At 50.3% G+C, this 21058-nt stretch overlaps 1 protein-coding gene across 1 annotated transcript in view; it reads left to right on the forward strand.

Annotated features, from left to right (window-relative positions):
• The window catches only part of PKP1 (plakophilin 1), a 44585-nt gene that overhangs the window by 13285 nt on the left and 10242 nt on the right, over window positions 1-21058 (forward strand). Inside the window, exons 3-7 of the mRNA XM_040085682.1 lie at window positions 6231-6652; window positions 14781-14925; window positions 16856-17063; window positions 17751-17928; window positions 19971-20085. Of these exons, the coding sequence (XP_039941616.1) occupies window positions 6231-6652; window positions 14781-14925; window positions 16856-17063; window positions 17751-17928; window positions 19971-20085 (1068 nt within the window). The remainder of the gene's footprint in view (window positions 1-6230; window positions 6653-14780; window positions 14926-16855; window positions 17064-17750; window positions 17929-19970; window positions 20086-21058) is intronic.

Raw genomic sequence — 21058 nt, forward strand, 5'->3', positions numbered from 1 at the left:
ATCCCCCACATGATGTGGGTGTGCCCACAGTGTGTCCCCCCAGCACTGCCCCAGCGGGGACAAACAAACCCTGGATGTGCTGCAGAGGGAATCTCAAACGTGTCCTGTCTCCAGCACATCCTTATCCCCACAGAGCTGAGCTGGGGCTTTCACAGAATCACAGAATCACTGAGATTGGAAAAGGCCTCTGAGATCATTGAGTCCAACCTTTAACCCATCACGACTGAGTGAAGTCCAGTCATTCCTTGAACACCTCCAGGGACAGTGATTCCACCGCAGACCATTCCGATGATTAACAACCATTTCCATGATGAAATTCCTCCTGATGTCCAACCTGAACCTGCTCTGGCACAACTTGAGGCTATTTCCTCTTGTCCTGTCCCTGTACCCTGGGAGCAGAGCCCAAACCCCCTGGTCAGAACCTCTTTGTCAGGGACTTATGCAGAGCCAGAAGGTCCCTCCTGAGCCTCCTTTTCTCCAGACTGAGCCCCCTCAGCTTCCTCAGCTGCTCATGGTGCTGCAGACCCTTCCCCACCTCCATCCCCTTCCCTGGACAAGCTCCAGCCATGGTCTCTCTTCCCAGAGGGCCCAGGTGTTACTTTAACAATGCCTCTGGGAGCAGCCATGCTCCCAGACCAAGGATTATTTGGCTGGCCTGGTGGTGCTGGATTAAAGCAGTTCCCTGTAGTAATTATATCCGTTATGGCACTAATGAGAAACACACACCGGTGATCCCTCTGCACCAGAGACTGTAAGAATATTTTTAACCAAAAATCCTCTGTGGAAGGAAGTGTCAGAGCTTTCTCTCCCAGGAGCATTACCTGAACAAAAGATGATCACTGTTGTCCCTACCTGCCTTTGCCTTTTTGGATAAAACCTCTCATTGTCAGAGGGAGCTTTGTTCCATAAGGATTTCAGGTCAAAATTTGTTGTTTGTTGTGATGATACATTCAAGCTTAAAGGAACCCCCAAAAAAGAGTGGTTTGGAAAATCTTGCCAGAGAAAACAAAGGCTTAGGGTCACTGCACGTCATTGCTTGGTCAGAGCCTGATGTCCCTGGGAGGTTTGCATGCAGCTTTAGGCTTCAGAACAGCAAGTTGGACATTGCCTTCCTTGGCCAGAACAAACGGAATCAAAGACAAATCTCAGCTGAATGAGAAAAAAGAGATGAAAAATCATAGGAAAAGGCAACTCCTGAGAGAGGTGGGAAGGAGCACTTCAGAAATAGATAAACAATATATTTGCTGGTTTTGCAATTTTTCTCCCTGCCATGGAGGGAGCAGCACTCAGAGGGTTTCGCAAGGAGCGTGAGGAGCTCTCCCCACCCAGCACTCAGGGTGGGACCTGCTCAGGTTGCATCTCCTCTGCTTTGCCCTCCAGCCTGGGAGAAACCTGCTCCTGACATGTTTATACGGAGCCCTCACTTCTCTGTCTGCTGCTCTAGAAACAAACAAATTGCAAGGGAAAAAACATCCAGGCAGGTAATGAACTGATGGCGTCCTCAGATGCAGAATCAGAACCACCCAGTTCTCTGGGAGGGCTCTGACGTGGGAAGGCAGAGCTGGATCCAGATGCCATTCCTGGGCTGGTGCACCTTGCTCCGTGCTTCTGCTTCGCTGGAAAATAGGGGAAAGACAGAGACTTTTCCTGCCAAGCAAAAGGGTTTATGGAAGAAAAAACCAGAAAAGGGCTCATGGCTGATGGCTGGGAAAATGCCATTTTGGCTTTCTCTCTATAACCAGTTTTATTCCAGCTGAAATAAGGGTTTAAAGATGTTTGTTTACCTGTCTCATGTATTGGATCTTCCACTTGTTGTTCCTAGAACATACTGCAGGCTGAGAACTGGAGATCCACAAATGCTCATTAATTTAAAGGCAGGTCTGTGCTGCTGCCAGGGAGGGAAGCACTTCCTCCCTGGGCTTGACAGGAGCACCAGTGCCACTAGTGCTCACCTCCAGTGCCTTTCCTCCCTCCCTGCCTTCCCTGTCTGACTATGAATGAACAGAACCCAAAGCTTGGCCTCACACAGAGAGATTCATTTCACAGTGGAGAGAAGTTCAGACTAAAATTCAGAATGTCAGGTGGCCTGGCTGCACGTGAACATCCTCCTGCATCCTAAAGCCACAGGGGATTGCCAGGGCCTGATGGAATGCCTGGAATCAGAAGCATAGAATCATAGGATTGCAGAAGGGTTTGGGTTGGAAGGGACTCTAAAGATCATCTCATTCCACCCCTTGGCACCCACCCATAGGCAGGGACACCTTCCACTATCCCAGGGTGTTCCAAGACCCATCCAACCTGGCCTTGGGCACTTCCAGGGATGGGGCAGCCACAGCTGCTCTGGGCAACCTGTGCCAGGGCCTCAGCACCCTCACAGGGAAGAATTTCTCCCCCAGATCCCACCTAACCCTGCCCTCTGGCAGTTTGAAGCCCTTCCCCTTGTTTTGTCACTCCAGTTCCTGATGAAGGGTCCCTCTCTGTCTTTGCTGTAGCCCCTTCAGATCGTGGAAGGTGCTGTGAGGTCTCCACACAACCTTCTTTTCTCCAGGCTGAACATTCCCAGCTGTCCCAGCCTGCCTCCACTGGGGAGGTGCTCCTGTCCCCTTATCAGCTTGGTGGCTTCCTCTGGACTTGCTCCAACGGTTCCCTGTCCTCCTTATGTTTGGAGCACCAGAACTGTGCAGAGTATTCCAGGTGGGGCATCACAAGAGCAGAGAAGATTGGAGAATCCTCTCCCTCCCTGCAGCCCACGCTGGGGGATGAGCCCAGGACATGGATGATTTTCAGGACTGCCAGTGCACATTGCCAAGGAGTTGTGTGCTGGAAGGAGTCACATTCCAAGCTTCTATAACTTCTCAGCTCCAGTGGGAAGAAGCCTCAGTGACAGACTGAGCCCTTCAAAATGCTTCTCAGATCCTGCAGTGCAGAGGAAATCACTGCCTTCTGTCTCCACCCCACTTTGAGGGACTTCCTGGTCTTTCCCAGCATTTCCCCACACTCCTAAAGGGCAGAGGTGTGGATGGCAAACTGTGCACACACCCATGGGCAGTGGGCAGATGCAATTCATGGCATTAGGAAATCTGGGCACTGATGAGGTCTGAAGGCCAGAGGTTGATTCTTTCCTTTCACTGCTGCTCTTCTGCACAGGGAGAGCTCCCTGCACATGGAGTGGCATCAGCAGGAGTTGGGAGATGTTGTCAGGTGGCTCTTCAAACCACAGAGTGTATGACAGCATCACCTTCTCCCTCAGAGATGGCATCTCTCCAGACACAGAGTGCTTCCCTTCTTCCTTGCTGGGCATCCTGTCTCACTGATGGCTGCAGGGAATTCCATTCTCTTGGCCACTTTGCTTCAGTGCTAGAAGTGACAGTCCCTGACTTAGCTGGGTCAGCATCCAACACAGAGATTTAGGTTTTAGTGTGGGGAAGCTGCTCTAGGGCACAGACAGGGCACTTTGCCAGGAAGGGGTCAGGTCAGCCCTGGCCATGCAGGGATTCATAGACTCTTTGGCAAGGCCTGAGGTCCGCAGAGCTGGCAGGAGAATCCTCATCGATCTGGAGCCATTGGATCAGGCTCCTGCTGCAAAAAGGAATTCTGAGATACCAATTAGGTCCGTGCCACTTGAAAGAGATTAAAACGGGCTCAGCCAAGCATCTGGTAGAATCAGCAATAAAAGTCGTGGACTGCCTTTGGTAATGAGCTTCACATCACACGGGAACGATTTTCCCATGAGTTTGCAAAAGGCTCCCCCGCCCTGCCGGGACCTGCTCGGACTTGCAGCCCAGGGCTCCTGTATTGCAGAAAGGTATCTTTGCAAACAGCTTCACCCATCTCGGGGCTGCCAAGGAGGAGGACCATGCTACAGCCACTCTAAAAGCCAGCAGGAAATCTAGAACCCATGATTCTGTCTGAATAAACAGAGACACACTCCCCCCTCCCCTCAGTGAGTGCACTGCAGAGCAAATCCCAGCTTTAGATAAACAAGTTCCTCTTCCAGGCTTCCCTGAGTTGCTTTCAGCAGATGCCCAGGGGCTCCACAGCTCTGCCAAGCTTCTGACAGCCCTACAGAATAATCCCAGCTTAAACTGACTCATAAAGAAAACCAGCAGGGCTCACATCCAACGAGCTGCTCTCTGTCCTGCAGCTGCTGCAAGTGGCTCCACTGAGCACAAAGTCCACTCTGTACCTTCTTCCCACTGCACTCATGTCCATCCCTCACTGTCCTCAGGATTCTGAACCCAGGAAAAGAAATTGAAATGAGAATGGTATCACCTCAGAAGGACATATATGGTAGATCATGACTTCATGGAAGTCATGATTTGCTGTTGCTGCATTTGTGCTGCATCCTAAGCAGACCTGGGATGGAGAGAACCTATGTATGTGGCCATCCTGGATTTTATCTTGGGCAGTAGAGGATTTGTTCCACTGCCAGAGAGCCCCCAACACTCATCACATTCTACTCTGACGTGCCTCACCCTGGCTCTTCTTTTCACCTGCAATCTGTCCTTCCAAACCCCAGGAGCTCTGTAGGAGGCTCTGAACTCAGCACCAGGTTTGTTCTGTGTCCTCTGGAGAAGATACAGAGAGAATCTGCTCCCCTTTTGTCCCCATGCAGCAATTCACCTATTTAGATGCACACCTGAAAATCTGATATAAGTGATCCAGGCATCAGCAGAGCTGGACTAAAGGGTTTAGACCCATCCAGGTGGTGCCAGGGAGCCCCTTGGGAAGGGTTTCAGCTGTTACTGCTGCAGCTCTCTGGGACACAGCCGAGATGATTCCCTGAATTCCTGAACATCAGCTTGTTAATGGAAATAATTTGGCTTAATTCATCAATATAACGACAATTCTCCAGTGTTGGAGGCAGGAATGATGCTGCATGTGCTGGGGCTGGGATGGAGTTAGGGCAGAGCTGAGGGACTCGGGGTGAGCTGGCAGAGGATTCCCATTTCTCTGTCATGGAGTGTTTCTAGGTTAGGAAATATGGATCTGTTTTTCAGTGACATATACTATTACACCAGGCACAGGCTCTTCACAATGACAAGGAAATTATTAGGAGCCAGTGTTGACTTTTCTCTCCCAGCCAAAGGGACCCTTGGGTGGCCTGTGCAGAAAGCAGCACCCGAAGTGCCACTGCTTAGAGTTAGATGAGACAAAACCACTTTGATCCAACAGGAGACCATGAATGTGCTTTCCCAGGATAATCAAAGGGGGATGGGGCATACAGTTTTATTCCTCAGTTCTTTTTATCCCTGTTTGCTGTATGTCTTGGAGATATCCTCACCAGACTGCTGAGGGGATGCAAAGTACAAACTCAGCATCCTGAGGCAAACAGCATTAAAACTTCCTTTCTGGAGTACGCATCTGAATGAGTTGTCTCTCATTGGGACACAACTCTGCAGGCTCTCACAAGCCAGCACTGACATCCCAAAAGTTTAACATTGCAGAAGAAGACTGAATTCAGTCCTGGAGTGGCAAACTTGATGCAAATCTGGAGGACTTCTGGTGAAGTGGTGAAGGCATTTTGTACTGACAGCAGGGCAGCTATAGCCATTTTTTTTGTTTGTTTTGCTAATTGTAGATGGTTTATTTTACCATCTTTTATCCTTTCTTTTTTACTTCCTGTCTTAGTCATCTCAGTTTTTATTGCACATTCCCCATTGTTCCCAGAACATCCCATTATCTGAGCAGATACTACACGCCTTGTAACTCCTAAGAAGATATTCATTGTCTCCACTTGTTTCTTGGCACAGTTTGATTCAAGAATCCCTTCTTACTCATTTTTCACTCCCTTTATTCTCTTTCTAAGGCACTAATAGTTGGGAGGGGAAGAAAAGAGCATAAGGAAAATAAAAATAAATGCCAGCACTGCTGGAAGGTCAGAATGGGGCATTGAGCTCCACGATGGTGAGAGATGTGCAGTGAGCTCCTGTAGTTACAGGGTGAGTTAGACCCTGTGTGGTGGGAATAAAGCATTTTCTCTATTGCCAGGGTTACATTTCAGCTTTCAGTTCTACTTTACGGCTCCTGGGTCCCACATCCTGATCCCTCAGTGTCCGTGATACCCAGGTGGGATTTGGCTCCTTTGTAAGGGCTGCAGGTTGGATAACCTCCCACAAATTTTGGACAGGAAAATGCTTGAGAGGTCCAGGAGCGCAGTAAGAGCCATCCTGGGCCCGGCGGTGCCGAGCTCAGCTCAGGCCTAACCCGCTGTGTTTGGTGTTTGGCAGCTGTACAACGGGACGCTGAAGCGGGACGTGGAGAGCCGGCGCTACAGCTCCTACAGCCAGATGGAGGGCTGGGCCAGCCGGGCACACAGCAAGGCCGTGTGCAGCCCCCGGGCCGGCAGTGACTACTGCTTCGTGCAGAACATCAAGAGCAGCCGCAGCGAGCCCGACCTCTACTGCGAGCCGCCCCGCGGAACCCTGCGCAAGGCCCACGGCGGCGGCCGGGCCGAGCACAAGGCCACCCTCAACCGCCAGAGCATCTACAGCAGCTGCAGCACCCAGCAGGGGAACAGCAGGACCAGTAAAAAAATGCCGGCGAGGGCCCTGTCCTGCCCCTCAAGCAACAAGCCCGACGTGGTCTATGCACAGCCCATGATGAGCTGCAAGCAGGACGGGGTCTATGGCCAGGCCCAGTCCAGCTCCAGGTAAGTGCTCTGACCTGAGGGAGTGTGGACAGTGCTGGGGAGCTCTGCCCGCCAGAACCGGGCACCTGAGCTGCCCTACAGCTGCTGGAGAGCCCTTACCAGTGCATCCTGCAGCAAAGTGGGTCAGATGAGTCACTCTTAAGGGCTTTATTTTGTTTCCTGGGCTGTGGAGGGGAACTGATAGGACTGGCTTGGTGCAGATATCTCTGCTGCAGCTCTGTGATATTGGGCAACACAACTGCTCAGTGTCTATGGTGGCATTAAGTCACAATGATACAAGGATGGGGAGGTGAAGAGCAGAAGGCCTGGTGTGCAGTCAGGGTGCCTCTCCTGGCTGTCCTAGCAGAAAACTTACCCAAAACTGGCTGTCCTAGCAGAAAACTTACCCAAAAAACCCCCATCTTGGAAGGACTCAGTTCCTGAGGGCCGAACTCAGAACAGAATTGAGAGCCTACTCAGCAGTGGTGTTTCCCTCTCTTCTCTCCACCCAGCCCCTGCTTAATTTGCCCAAAAGGTCTGATTTAGGTTCCAGAAAAAACCTGAGTCATACATTGAAATAAATATCCTAATTGGAGTAATTTGACTAATGAGGAAAGAGAAGCCAGTGGAAGCTGTTCAATTCCTTCCTCTTCAGAGCACCCAGTCCCATTTGGGGTAGGAAATATATAAGGGTGGAGGATGGTCCATCATGTCTGAGCATCAGATCCCTTCTTGTAGAAGCTGCCTATGAGCACAGGGCATGTAAAACACAGCAGTGAGCTCAGACCCTCCCAGGGATATACCTGTGAATGCAGCAGAGCTCCCAGCCACAATCACCCGGTTCGGGTGGCGACTGAATGCTGCCCCAATGCCCTGTGCTACCTCCATCTCTGGAGCACCAGCCATGTTCTGTTGCAGTCTTGGAAGAGACTTGGTCTGCACAAACCATAGTCTTGGAAGTCTTGGAAGATCATGGTTTGCATGCTTTGAACTGCAAAACATTGTAGTGAAAGCTGGAGAAGGAGGGGCTGCAGCTTCCACAAGAGCCCCCAGAGCTGCTGCACCATCACACAGGACTTGCTCTGCACCAGCCCAGAAACTCTCACAACTTCCTGACAAAGGGGGAATTTTGTCACACAAAGCCTAAAAGCTCCCAGACTCATTCCTTGGTGGTCCCTGGTCCCAAGGAGAAATTTCCCACTGTGTGAGGAATGTGTGTGAGGCTGTTTATCAGTGCTCATAGACTTTGACACAACTCCCACCAAAGGCCTGAAACTGTTGAGCTGTTGCCCCAAAGGATGATGGAGATACTGAGAAAATCCCCTTCCCTGTCAGCAGCATGAGCCAAGCCATACCTTTTTCCACATCTGAGAGTCCAAGGTTACTCTGGTTAAGCCTCCCTCCTTTGGGATTGAGTAGGAGGGTGTGTCCCAGAGTGTGGATGCCAAGAAACCTCACTGCCCTATTAGAATGTTATCATGAACCCTTGGCTGCCCGTGTGCCCAGTTACTCCATATTTGACACATGCCAAATTAGCCTTGGCCAGCCCAGAGCACTGATGGCCTTGGCTTGCTGCTGTCAGCAGTTCTGTAAATCCTCAGGACAGGAACCAGAGATGTTACACAAACTGGGAGAGATTTGTTCTAGAGAATTTCTCACTGAAGAGCAGAAAAGTGTAGTGGGAGGTATGGCAAATGCCTGAACTCAGGGTTGCAGCTGCCTTCTCCTAAGGAGGACACAGCTTTGGAGCAATTAGTCCTGGCAGGCTCTGGCCAAAACCATGGTCAAGGGCTTGGTCAGGGCTTTGGAGAGTGATGGCATTTTCTAAGAGGAGAACTGCTGTTTTGAGAGGGATCCTCTCCAGCTCTGGCTGCCCTTGGTTAGGGAGTGGCTCCATTTACACACTCCTGGCTTGGGGCACGGTTCATCTGGCAGAACTGGTTCTGCTGTGGAAACCTCGGGCTCCAAGTCAGGCTCCAAGTTGGGCTTGGAGCTGTGGGCTCATCTGGGGCTGTGTCCCCTGGGGTCAATCTGATGTGGCTGTGGCACAGCCCCTGCTCTGCCTGAAGCTCTGCAGAACTGGACTGGTGCAGGGGGCACCTGGCACAGGAGCTGTGCTCAGAGGGGAGGAGATTGAGAGCTGCTGTCCTTAAAGCTTCAGAGACATACAAAGGAGTTGTTCTCTTCGGAAAAATTACTCTTTTGGCTGACTCTTAGCACTCAGAAGTGTCTTGCATGGCACTGTTGGCCTTGCCCTCAGTGTGCTCTTGTTGGGGAGGGACTCCTGAGGTGGATCAAGAACATGTCTGGGCTCTCCTTGCTGTGTAGGGCTGTTGTGTCTGGAGGATTCTCCACCTGGAGATTTCAATCTTCCCTTGGCTCCCCCAATGATGAGTAAGGAGAGTTTTGCTTTTAGGTACCCCATTATTAACCTCCACATGCAGGGACAGGGCTCAGCTGGGTCACAGCCGGTGCCAGTTCCCAGTTTGGGGCCCTGTCCTTCCGTTCTGTTCATTCTCCAGGTGGATTTTATGCCTTTGTTGCATGGAGAATTCTGTGTTCAGTTTTTGTGCTGCAGATCTGTTTCTGGATGTGTTGGATGTCTTGTCTGCAGGTTTGCAAACAGCTTGCAAGAGCCAGGGGAGAGCTGGATGCTTTCCATGCTTTCTGAGATGATCCATGGGGGGATTTCCATTGCTGTGAGAGGGATTGCAGTGAGACCTGTGATCCACTGGGTCTGTCTGTGATACAAAACTCTGTACTGCCCATGGACAGTGTCAGGACTGGCTCCAGAGAGGTGCTTCTCTGGCATCCTCTGCTGTGGATCTGGTCTCCCTGGATGGTGTGAGTGGAAAATGGGTAACTGGATGTTCTCAAGTGGTGAGAGTGGTGTGCAGGTACCAAAATTTGGGATGTGCAAGAACTGTCAAACTGTCTGTGCTGATCAGTCCCTCTGCATTTGGTGACAAAATAATTTCTGCTACTCTTCTTGATCATGGGATTGCTGCCATTCGCTGAACTGACTTTGGCTGTGTGAGGCAGGGAAGAGCTGCCTCTGATAACTGATACTCATCAGAGTCCTCCCTCTTATAGCAGAAACTCTGACTAAGGCCCCTTTCTTCCAGTTGCCTGATGAGCAGTGTAACACTGAACTGTTTTTCAGGAAAAGTCATTCTTACAATTTCCTGATAAACTAAATCATGATGCAGGGATTTACTCACCCCACATTGTTGGTTCTGGTGATGAAATCTGAGTTCTGCATTGTTTACCAGATCAGGAGGTTGTGAACATCATTGAAAACTCTCCTCCACCAGCTCTGTTGTCTTGATCCTGTGTCAGTGAGCGGAGAGGGCTCTTCTCATGTCTATTCCATTTCTTCCATGAAGAATTTCTTCACAGAAGGGGTTGTTAAACATTGGAAGAGACTGTCCAGGGAGGTGGTGGACTCCTCATCCCTAGAGGTGCTCAGGGATTACCTGGATGTGGCACTGAGTGCCCTGGGCTGGGTGACAATGTGAGGATCGGCCACAGGCGGACCCGATGGTCTCAGAGGTCTTTTCCAACATCAGTGATGCTGGGAATCTGGCATTCCAGACATACTTGTCTATAACCACTCAGAGACTTGAGCCTTGGTAATCATTATGTCATATCTGGATCAACATTTCCAAGCTCAGCACCTCTGGCCTGGGCTCAGACATTCAGGGTCGTTCCAGTGGCTCCTGCCCAAAGGCTGCTCTCAATGAGCAGCACTCACATTTTGCCAAAATGCAGCTCTCTGGAGTCTGGTAGAGCTGAAGGAGTTTTCCTGGTGTCCAGGACTCCCTCTTCTCCACAGAACCCTTTTCCTTCCTGATCTCTTGTGACAGCCCCCAGACCTTCACGCTTGGAAGCAGCAGCAGTGATTTCAGCAGCTGGTGGAGACCACCCATATCTGCCCACTTTTAACCATTTCCTCTGCTGGGTGGCACTTGCAGCATGCTCCAGGTGACAGGGTAGCACCCTGAGCAGGCAGCTTTTGGCTAAATTACATGTTGCAGTGTTATTGATGTTATTGATATTATTTATGCCCACTCAGGGTAAAAGTTTCTACATCTGGCTTGGTCATCGGGGAGCAATGATAAGAAGCAGTAACAAACAATGGGACATTTAATTCTTCTAGGAAATTTGGAGTCTTTGTGCCCCTCCAGCTGGAAGAAGTACCAGAAAGCTGTGCCCACCAGTGACTGACATTGTATTAGTTCTGCTTAGAGCTGTTGTACATTGTGCTTCAGGGGCCACGTGGGACAGACAGGGCTGGGCAAGGTGGTGGCCATGGTGTCTGTGGCCCTGGTCACACCACTTCAGGAGATGGTGAGGTGCCCAGTGATCAATGGGGCTGAATTCGGAGACAGGTCCCTGAGTTACACCCTAATAAAGCCAACACCTCTTGCTGATCTCAGGGAACCCCAGATGTCTGAGCTGGAGACATGGCTGAGAGCCCAGACTCATCCCACCCCTGGAGAAGGATTGGGGGTGTTCTCCTTTGGGAGCATGGAATGGGGAGCTGGGTGTCTGCAGACAATCCCTGGCTGAGGGTTTGCTGATCTGGATCAGGAGCTTTAATGGCCACCTGCAAACCCACACTCACCTCTGGCCCCATTGGGAGTTGTGGACGCTCTTCCCTTTGGAGGTCTCTGTGAGTGGAGAAAGAGACTGAAACACCTCATTAGAGACCACATGGAAGCGAGTGTCTCTCCAGGCATCTGGGAATCTGTAACATCTCAGAGTTGCTCTGTCAGAGGTCTTGGATGCCTCAGTTGGCAGCTGTGGAGGGGGCAGTAAAGACTGAGGCAACCCTTTGGGATTTCTTAGTGTCACATTTGGCTGTGGTGACACCAACCTGGCCCTGGCTGAGCTGCTGCAGTCTATGCTGTGGCTGAAGCTCAGGGACAGTTTGTCCCCTACAACTGTTCCCTCCCAAGCTCAGCTTCTCTGGAAGTACTGCAAATGGGGAGAAGGGCAGGAGTTATTGAAATAGTCAGGAAAAGTACCAAGGGTGTTTTCTGACCCATCTCTTTTTTGGGGGGATAATTAAAGGTGATCAATATCAAGACATTAATTCTTCAGGGCTAAGCCATGCAGTGAAAGCAGAACTGGGTACCATGAAAGGCACCTTCATTTTGGTTTGTTTTTATTTGGGAAAGAATGCTGGGATGTGCTGAACACTGTTTTGAGAGTCTCTACTCTGATTTTATTAATGAACAATGGAATTTGTTAAGAGTTCTCTGGCTTCCTCCTCTCTTGGGACTCGTAGCCCTAGCAAGCCGGACAGAAAATTAGATGGGAATTAACACAAAAAAATCTGCTCATGAAACATGAGGAAAATTGCCCTTTTCTGATACTGATCCTCTTCAGTATTTGTTTGCCTTCCATTTCAGAATCTGATCTTCTTTGTCTCCATTGAATCATTTCCGGCTGGAGTCTTTTCCTAGTCTGTTTCTTTCTTGTGGAAGGATAACCTTTGGAGCTCTTCCTACCAGTCACATTGTCCAGGCTGGACATGGCTCAGTCCAAGAGTTTGTCTTAAAACAAGTTGTTGTTCCCACAGTGTGGGTCTGATTTGGAATATCTCTGAATGGCTGAGGAACAATCTCCCCTTTGCTGGGCTTTGCCAAGGTGCTTTTACTCTTAGGTAGGAGAAGTCCCTGCTGCTTCCTGGGCAGTGTGACTGAGCCTGGCTGCTGACCTGCTGTGGACTTCTGCTGAGGAGACAGCAGGGAAAAGGGAACCTTCCTTATCTTCTCCCACAGAACTGCACCTGCATCCTCAGGTTTTCCCAGCTGAAGGAGGGCTTGTCCCTCTATAGAGTGGATGTGAAGAAAATTGCCTTCCTTGAGCAGCTGGACGAAGTGGACACCCTTCTGTCTCAGAAAAAGTGCATCTGATTCAATAATTATAAAGAGAAATAGATGACTATGATTACAGGGCCACTCACCTGGTATTTTTTACCAATCTTCCTCTCTTCCCTCTTCCTCACCTCGAGTCCAGGTCCCATTTCCCAAGGGAGAAGCCCCTCCCTGGTGCAGGATCCATCACTTCTCAGCTCAGTTGTCTCAGGAGTATGTAAAAAACCTCAAAGAAAATCACATCCTGGATCCAACCCAAGGATTTCTGGACCTCCATAATTTCTAGTTTACTTTGTCTTTCCAGTTTTGTGTCTGCTTGTTGCAAGTTTAATGGAAGTTCCGTGGTGCCAGGTTTTGATAGAGGTTCAAACTGATGAAAAGTCTTATGAGGAAGTGATGTTTTACTGCAGTGTACAAATGAAAGTGGAATGAGGTTCACCCAGCTTTAGACATGGAATGCTTAAGGTCCAACCCCAGACTGTTGTCTCTCATTCCTGCATACCAAGAGAGGCAGAGGTGTCTCCAGAGGGCAGGGCTTCCTTTCCTAGGAAAAAATGTTCAAGACACAAAGCAAAGTGGTTTTTGGAAGCACCAATTGCTTTCCACTGACTCCACAGGTCCTTGAATGAGTGATGCAGTCTGGGTGTAACTTTATGCCAGTGAGAGCAGTGGAGACCAGAGTCCTTCACGCTGCCTTTTGTGTGAAATTCCCTGTGGAATTGTGCATGTTACTCCCTGCTCTATGCTGTGTGAAGAGGAACCCTTGGATTCATAAGGATAAATGTTTTATCTCGCTGTAAGTGCTGCTGACCAAATATCCTTTCCAGACCTTTATTCTTTACATTTCTTTGGTGCAGTTAAATCAGCTCTGTCTGTCTCATGCCTGGAAGTGTTACTGTCTCGTGGTGAAATTTAACACTTCAAATGTGATGGATTCATTTAAAGAACCAAGTGAAAATCTCTGCTGTGTTGGTCTGTGGCATTGTCTGAAGATGAGCAGCCCCTCTACAGAATCACTCCCTAGTATGACATGTAGCAGAAATGTGTATAAATAAATGTGTTTCAATCAGGGACTGATTTCCAGATCTCCAGGTAAAATTCCCCATCAGTCCCAAGGAACATCATCAGCCAGGCACAGCCATGACTTCACTGGCCTGGGAGAGCCCTCACACATCCACTGCTACTGAAGCTTTCCCATTTGCATCCTGTCACTGCTGACAGTAAAACCAAAGAGGAGTTTGGGTTTGACTCTCCTCAGTCCAGGACTTTGTAAATTAATGCAGCCACCGCTGCTGTGAGCTGAGATCCCCATGCAGCCTCTGCAGGATTCAGCTGCAAAGGTGTTGAGAGGAGACAGGAACTTTCAATTACATTAATTTCTATAACTGGAAGCACAGACAAGTTTTGCAGTTCAGACCCCCCTGAAAGTTTGAACCCTTTTCTAATTTTATATGGTTAAAACATCACAGATGGTACTGAATAAGAGCAAACCAAAAAGAGCAGGACATTCACATTTCTAAACAAGTGGAAGAACCTTCAGATGTTTGTATTTCTCCCAAGGTTCTGGTCCTGCCCCAAGCCAGAGGAATTCATGTCCTTCCTCTGGAGTTGCAGGCACATTCTTTACCTCTAACAGGGACGAAGACAGTGGTCAGCCTTTATAAGAGCTTGGAGACAGCCAGTGTGAACATCCCCTGGAAGCAGGATGTCTCAGAGCTATTATTAGCATTTCATAAACTGCCTATTTGTCCATCCCATCACTCCAGACAGGTCTTTTCCTGAGGGATATGCTTGAGCTTCCTCAGACCATCAACTGCTCTCGCATTTCTGCTTCTACCACCTCTCACATCAAAGCTGTGGGAAAACCACCTGCCTGTGTTACCTTATCCTCACAACCTGGTGGATGGTTTCACTCCTGTCCATTCACTCCTTTATTTGGGGAACAATGAACTGGGTCTCTGTTCGTTAAACTTACACTTTGGACATGATCAGACATTCACCACCTCAACCTAGCTTTCATTTTCTGTCTCCTTTGCTTGTAGATAGACTCAATCTGGAATTTATTACCCTTAGTGCTCTTCACTGTCTTTTCCATCTTTTACCACCTCTTTCTTTAAGACAGAGAAATCCACTAGAGGTGCACTGTGTGCTGTATGTGGCAATGTGATGATATTTTATCATCAATTCCTTCCCAATAATTCTTAGTGCTGACATAGCAGTCTTGGCTGAGCACCCACCCAGTTCCGTATTTTTCTTTGACACAGGATCTGCGGTGACGAGATTGATGGTGGCACCATGACCATCCAGAAGGCCATCCAGCTCCTGTGCTCCTCTGATGACAAGTACCAGGCCATGGGGGCTTACTACCTGCAGCACACCTGCTTCCAGGATGAGTCTGCCAAGCAAGAGGTGAGCAGACTCCTCCAGTGCTCCGCTGCCACACTGGGGCTGATGGCACAAAAGAGGGATGGGACTGGTTTTCCTTAGTGCCAAGGATCTGTAGGTTCCCTTGGTTTTCATGAGGGTGCTTTATACCTTGTTATTCAGGCTCAGGTATTAATTAAATAGATTTTTCGCCTATTAATGACTGCTTTCTCACAACAGCAGTTGGTCAGGATTTAATGCTGGAATAATTTCTGCGTAGCAGAGGAGACTGTTCCTGTTGTCACCACGAGCTGCTGTGGCACAGGGTGATGGGATTTGACAGTGTGGAAGCTGCCATGCAGTGTCCTCTTCTGGGGGCAACTGCACCCAGTTCCACATCAGTCTTGCACCCAGTTCCACATCAATCTTCCACTATCTCAATGCTGCAGAGTCAGACCCACAAAAAGCTGCTTTAAGTCCCACTGTGATCTTTGCTGGGCATTGGTCAGTGACCCTGCAGCCCTTTGCCAACCTTTTTCACAGCCCTTTTCCAGACTATTGCAGCCCCCTGAGCCAATGGGTTAATTAGTGATCATGTAGAAAGATAATTTTGCACATCCATAGCGGTGGCTGCCCCATCCTGGAAGTGTCCAAGGCCAGGTTGGATGGTGTTTGGAGCACCCTGGAATAGTGGAAGGTGACCTTGGCCATGGCAGGGGGTGGGACAAGATGAGTTTTAAGGTCCTTTCCCACCCAAACCCCGCTGTGATTCTGTGATACTTGACCACAGAGAAGCTGTTCTTATAGTCAGGTTATTTTTCTGATGCTCTTATTCCTCAATTCCTTTGCCAACATGTGGCAAAGGAGGCAGACTGAAGGATGGTTCTGCTGCAGGAAGGATGTCACTGAAGTTTATCCCCACCCTGGATTTACTGAGATGCCAACCCTTTAGAGGTGAAAAGTCTATGCCTGTCCTGGCACAACAGTGGAGCTGGAAGCGCTGGCCTGGTGTGGGGCTGTGCCCCTGTGCCCTGGCTGCACCTGGATGAGTGCAGGTGCCCAGCCCACATCTAGGTGGCCGATTGTGGGATGGCCACACCCTTTGTTACCGTTGCAGACTCTCTCTGAGCACTGGGCCGTCTCATCCTTCCCAGAAAGATATGCCAGAGCAGGTCCATGACTCATCCCCAGCACACGCTTGTTTTCCTTCCCTCCTGAAAGGTGCTCATTCATTGTCCATTGTCAGCAAACCTCAGCCCAGGAGGTGTTTGTGCCAGGATGGGCTCTGGGCGGGATCGTGGCCGGTGCAGAGCACATCCCACAGCGAGAACACTCAGCATTTGGAGAGCTCAGCTGCAGGGATTCACCTTCAAAGCTCTGTGTGGTGTCCTGCAGGTCTGGGCTCCCTCCACTGCCTCTGGCTGACCTCGAGGACGGTGACACTGGCCATGACCATCCTCTGAGCTCAGCCTGTGATCTCAGGATGCAGATAAATGACCACAGCATGTCATTAGATGGCTATAAATGGCCTCTGCACATAGGCAGGGCAGCATTTCCACTCGGTGCAAACTGTGGAGGTGGGTGAAAGTTTGCAGAAGCACATTTCCATTGGCAAAGGACTCTGTCCATGACCATTACTCAGACAGCCACTCCTGCAGTTTAAGCTTTTGGCTCCAACCTCCAGGCCAGGAGCGTTGTGCTCATGACCTATGGCCTGAATTAGACTTATCATCTCTGGCCCTCATTCCCTGGCAGCTCTGCTTCTCCAGCTCCCCCAGGAGGGACTGTCTGACCCCTGGCACTGCTGGGGCAGTTCTGGTTGTCCCTGTCCCAGCAGTGTCCTGTGCTCTGTGCTGATGGCCCGTGTGTGTCCTGGTGCCATGCTCATGGCAGGTGTCTGTCCCGTGTCCGTCCTGTGTCTCTCCCAGTGCTCCATGCTCATGTCCCGTGTCTGTCCCGTGTCTCTCCTGGCCAGGTCTATCGGCTGGGGGGCATTGCCAAGCTCGTGGAGCTGCTCCGCAGCCAGAACCAGAATGTGCAGCGGGCGGCGGCTGGAGCTCTCCGGAACCTGGTGTTCAAGAACCCCACCAACAAGATCGAAACCCGGCGGCAGAACGGGATCAGGGAGTGTGTGAGCCTCCTCCGTAGGACAGGGAACACTGAAATTCAGAAACAGCTCACAGGTACCCAGAGTCTGCTCAGCCCCGGCAGGGCCCAGGCTCCCTTTGCCTGGGTTCCTTAGCCCTGGTGCTACCCTAGAACAGAGAGGGGGGTTTCTGCTCCTCTTGCACCAAAGAGTGACCTAAATCAGAAGGCAGAGGAGGTCCTGGCCCTTCCATGTTCCATAAGGGTTCCTCACTTCCTTAGTGCCTGTTGGGGAAACACCTGCCCCAGGTCCCCCCTCCCCGTTATGGTCACCCTGCCATTCCCATGCCTCCCTGCCCCCTGTGCTGTTCCCAGGGATGGCCAAGGGTGCTGCCAGACCAAGTAGGGTTGGCTGGGTTCTCTCACTGCTGCCTCACCTTAGCCTGAGGAATTGATGGGAGTTTTTTGGTGCAGGTCACTCTCAGCCGTGTCCCAGGTTTTATGTGCAAGCCTTTCCAAGATCCCTGTAGAGATGCTGTCCTCTGCAACCTAATAAACAGCAATTTTGGGAGGAGGGAGGATGCTTAAATGCCTACTTTCACATGGACCCATTCTGCCTGTCTCCCATGGAGGTAGACAGGGACTGGGGTTTCAGGCAGCCTCTGCACCCTCAGCTCTGAGGGGTGAAAGGAAGAAGGATTTTGGTGCTGGAATCACCCCAACCTAAACAAAGTACCTAATGCACATTACCCTGTGCTTGAGCTTGTGTCCCACCTCCTTCCTAGGACTGCTCTGGAACCTCTCCTCCACTGATGAACTAAAAGAAGAGTTGATACAGGAGGCTCTGCCCGTGCTGACAGACTGTGTTATCATCCCATTCTCGGGCTGGTCTGATGGCAGCTGCAACAGGACACGAGAAATTATCGACCCAGAAGTGTTCTTCAATGCCACAGGGTGTTTGAGGTGAGTCACCAGGCAGGGACTGACTGCAACTTGTGTCTGTGGGCAAAAGCTGAAACCATCTAAATCTTCTTAGAGTGAGCTGAATTCATGCTCATTACAATTTTGTTAATGAAAAATTCTCCTTGAGAAAGTTTGCCTGCCTAAGAGAAAGTGCAGAAAAAAATTACATGTAAAATACTTTTCTAGCTTTTTATTTTTTAATTTTGTTCTTGCTAAGTCTCTTCTCAAAAATTATGTGAGTTGTTTTGTGCAGTACTGAAACCCATCAGTGTTTAGCTCAGACCAGGAAACTGGACAGATTTTGCCTTTAGAGGTTTGAAGCTTCAAGAGAAAACAAACTGGTTTAGGGTTTAGGTGACAAAAAGGCAGAATTCTCTTTGTGGGGAAAACAAGCATTTTCTCACTTCTGATAACTGTTTTAGCACAGAGCAGTCCCATTGTCCTGGAGTTTTCCTGCCGCATTCCATCAGGAGGTTCAGCTATGAAACAGGAGGTGCAGACTGAGCCCAGAGTAGTTTATTTTGTTCACGGGAAGCCAGAGTCCTTTTGTAGAGGATCTTCGCCCTGACTTGCTGTTTCTCCTACCTTCCTCCTCCACTTGGATGTGAGCTCCTTGTCTCAATGGGAACAAGTGGGGCAAAAAACCTGCCCTGTATAATGAGGTGCTTTCATCAAGGGAAGCTCTCCCCGAGGGAGGCAGCGCCGGCCGCGCCCTTCCCAGACATGCAGCTCGCAGGAGCTGGAGCTGCTTATGAAACGAGAGGTTGATCATGGCAGGGCCTTTGGAGACCTGATACCATCAGCTTCTGTGGCTGGGAACCGTGTCTGGGAGATAGGGAGTGCTGCTCCCTCCTTCCCAGTCCTGGAAGGCAGCTTCCCCGAGCTGCTGCAGCTCCGGATGTGTGGGGTACAGCGGGTATGAGCTGCTCTGCTTTAAGGCTCATCCTACCAACACCGTAAAATATCACATTAAAATGAGGGAAAGACAATGGCAGCAGCTTGTAACAACCCTGTGGAGTTTAACTGAAGGTAGGCTCTGCCTCCTGAGACTGATCCCAGCCTGTGGCAGCAGTGCCCAACACCCCAAAGAGGACTGGCAGCTACAGGTCAGCAGGGGAGCTCCAGAGGCCTGAGGGAGCAGGGAGAGTGAGGGAAGCTGTGAGCTGGATCCGGAGCCCCTGTTCCAAAGGCTGAGCCAGGACTGCTTTGACTCACTGCCCTGCCACATCAGAACACAGGGATGAGAACAGCCCTGGATTTGCCCTGGGCCCAAGCCATTGCTGCTCAAGCATTTCTGGATTGCAGATGAATCCATGTTAATGAGGAGGCTGCAAATCACAGCGAACATCAGATCCAGTTCTGGAGTGCCTGCAGTGAATATCTCACAACCACTGCCAGCCTCGCTTTGTTTTTCATTTGCAAGCTACAAGGCAATAAAATAGGGGAAAAAAGCAACAACCATAACAAAACAACAAAACCCATATCCTGTTACTGGAAAAACTATGCTGTCCTGACAGCTGCCATTGTCCAGGAACCCATTTCAACCTCACAGATGGGTCAGTCCCTCTGGCCAGAGCCATTGCTGCTCTCCAGCATCTCCACCCCATTTCCCACACAGACACGGCTGCTGACCCTGGGTAGGTCTGTGCTTAGAACCCTGTGCACCTTCCTGATGATCACAACAACCCCAGACAGTCTTTAGCCAGTCTTCCCTTTGGAAACTCCTCTTGGGAGACAGTGTCTGTGGAGTGGCACGTGCAGAGCCTCTGAGGCAACCTCCTGCTCGTGACTGTCCCAGTATGGGTGTTTACTATGCAGAGCTTCTTGCAGGACATGTTCCAGGTGAAATCAGTTCTAAAGAGCAACAAGAGAGCTGTGCAGTGGTGCAGTCCCACCAAAGGCCTCCAGAACAGGAGCAGTTCCTCAGCCTTGCTAAACCTGCCAAAAAATCCCTGAATTCAGTGACAACCATAGCCAGAACAGATCCCGACTCACCCTCTCTCCTCCTTGTCCCTTGCTGTGCTCCTCGATGGCTTCCTCAGGAACCTGAGCTCTGCAGACATGGGGCGCCAGACCATGAGGAATTACCCTGGCCTGATCGACTCTGTCATGACTTATGCCCAGAACTGCGTGGCCTCCAACCGCCCTGACGACAAGGTACCAGCTGCTGCCCTGGGCTGTCCAGGCTGTTTACAATTGCAACCTTGGGAATGCCTCAAAATCCCTTTCTAACAAACACAGGTGGTGGCTGGACTCTCTGGCTGCTCTTGTCCTTCCAAGCCCCAGTGGGATCTATTGGAGGGTTGTAAGTCCTTGGGGCTCTGGGCCTGAAGTAGAGCTGGGCTTTAAAATTTTCCTTTAGCAAACACAGAAGAATAGTAAAATATTCTGGCTCCTGATTCCCCAGGATACTTCCCTTCCCTTCCCTTCCCTTCCCTTCCCTTCCCTTCCCTTCCCTTCCCTTCCCTTCCCTTCCCTTCCCTTCCCTTCCCTTCCCTTCCCTTCCCTTCCCTTCCCTTCCCTTCCCTTCCCTTCCCTTCCCTTCCCTTCCCTTCCCTTCCCTTCCCTTCCCTTCCCTTCCCTTCCTTCCCTTCCCTTCCCTTCCCTTCCCTTCCCTTCCCTTCCCTTCCCTTCCCTTCCCTTCCCTTCCCTTCCCTTCCCTTCCCTTCCCTTCCCTTCCCTTCCCTTCCCTTCCCTTCCCTTCCCTTCCCTTCCCTTCCCTTCCCTTCCCTTCCCTGGAACCTTCCAGCATCCTAATCTCCATCTTTTGCTCTTTACCCCCCACATCTCCTCATCCAGTGGGACTCAAGAATATAATCCCCAGCTTGGCACCATGTTCAGCAGGAGGCCAGGAGCTGGTATCTCTCTGCCAGTCCTCTGACTGTGACTATGGCTGTGTTAGTGAACAGCACTTCCCTTGGACAAAAAAGTGTTTGTAGACACCTTTTGGGTGTAACCCTCAAATTGAATTCCCTCTATTCAGCAAACCTCTTTTGGGAATGGCGTTTGCGGGAAGCCCCTTTCCAGCAGCACACACAAAACACAGCTCTTTGGAAATATAACCAGAGGTTCTGGTGTTGGGTATGGGTATCCAGCCAAAATTCTCCTTTGCTCTTCCCTTTGGGCACTC

Source organism: Hirundo rustica, chromosome 24 (genome assembly GCF_015227805.2).
Source record: "Hirundo rustica isolate bHirRus1 chromosome 24, bHirRus1.pri.v3, whole genome shotgun sequence".
Classification (NCBI taxonomy): domain Eukaryota; kingdom Metazoa; phylum Chordata; class Aves; order Passeriformes; family Hirundinidae; genus Hirundo; species Hirundo rustica.